Below are 1,365 nucleotides of genomic sequence, written 5' to 3' on the forward strand. Positions count from 1 at the left end.
TTTTAGTATTATTTATACAGGGTGTTTCATTAACAGTTATCCATATAGTAATTGGACATACCTTAGCACAAAATACGAAGATTTAACCTAAAACACTAATCACATGCTATGATTTTTGTGACTGATATTTTTAAGTTAAAGTTGATTTCATATAATTGAATGAACTATCTTTCAATAAAATCTTTGCAACTCATAAATATTGGCAATATCATTTTGATTTCTTCTACTTTAAAATGTTTAATATATCTGATTTGCCAATATGAATGAGTCAAGTTAAATATAATTATTAGAAGAATTTTTTTTACTAACAACAAAATTTTTGTAATTAATTAATATTTTGTATTTCGATAATGACCTCCGAGTGAAAGTCGTAGAATTCGTAGAATAGCTTACGGACTAATGGACGTTTGTAGAAATGGTTTAACCGTGTAGAAATTTCGGTATTGATAGAGGTTTTCTACAAAATTCAGAATGTGTATTTTTAGTAAAAAAAGATTCTGGCGACTACTATGACGAAATGAACGGCGAGTCTTTCGAAGACTGGTTTAAAAATAAACTAATCGCAAACCTCCCAAAAGGAGAAATAAATGTGGTAGTAATGGATAATGCTCCATATCATTCATGCAAACAAAATTTCCCAAGAAGCTCCTGGAACAAACAACAAATTCAAGAATGGTTACGAGAGAAGAATATATTTTATGAAGAAGATTATTTAAAGTCAGAACTATTGGATGTAGCAAACAGTTATGCAGATATATACGACAAGTATAACATCGAAACTTTGGTCGAGAAATACGGCGTAGAAGTATAACGATTGCCTCCCTATCACTGTGAGCTTAATCCAATAGAGATGGTTTGGAGCCAAGTTAAACATAACGTTGCAGCCCGAAACTTTAAAAGACTTTAAAAAAGATCATGTTCAACAACTCATCCATGAAGCGTTTGCCAATATCTCTGCTGAACAGTGGCAAAATTATATACAGCATGTCATCAGAATTCAAAAAGAAATGTGGATAGCTGACAACCTACAAGAAGATAACCTACCGGTGATTATCACAGCCAACACCGGCAGTTCCAGTGAGGACGATTTTTCCGAAATCGAGTAGAGACCAGACACTGTTGTTGTAAGTCTTATCTTAATTCATTAAGTAGCATTTAGATGTCTAAAGTTTTTATTCTTTTATTAGAGTAATTTTATTCTTTGGTGTATGCACACTTTTCATTGTAATAATTGCTGAGACTGTTGATAGTAATAATTGATCCCAGTTGGTATATATCCTGTCGGTATATAAAATAAAAGTTTAAATTTGTAGCCACTAAGGAATTACGAATTTTTTTTTGTAGCAGTTTCCATAGTAGACTCCG

General features: G+C 31.7%; 1 protein-coding gene across 1 annotated transcript; it reads left to right on the forward strand.

Moving 5' to 3' along the window:
* The first annotated feature begins 517 nt into the window (after window positions 1-517).
* On the forward strand, window positions 518-1,106 carry LOC140431502 (uncharacterized). Its single transcript, XM_072519417.1, has 2 exons — window positions 518-805; window positions 849-1,106. Exons 1-2 carry the CDS (start codon window positions 518-520, stop codon window positions 1,104-1,106), a joined length of 546 nt encoding a protein of 181 aa, XP_072375518.1.
* Window positions 1,107-1,365: the final 259 nt, after the last annotated feature.

This window comes from Diabrotica undecimpunctata, unplaced genomic scaffold (genome assembly GCF_040954645.1).
Source record: "Diabrotica undecimpunctata isolate CICGRU unplaced genomic scaffold, icDiaUnde3 ctg00001258.1, whole genome shotgun sequence".
NCBI classification, from domain to species: Eukaryota; Metazoa; Arthropoda; class Insecta; order Coleoptera; family Chrysomelidae; genus Diabrotica; species Diabrotica undecimpunctata.

What these genes read in the sequence shown, in the direction of transcription:
- LOC140431502 (XM_072519417.1), top strand. Translation starts at nt 518, where the DNA reads ATGAACGGCGAGTCTTTCGAAGACTGGTTTAAAAATAAACTAATCGCA. An exon ending in TCGAGAAATACGGCGTAGAA is followed by an intron (nt 806 to 848) that starts GTATAACGATTG and finishes TTAATCCAATAG; the next exon opens with AGATGGTTTGGAGCCAAGTT.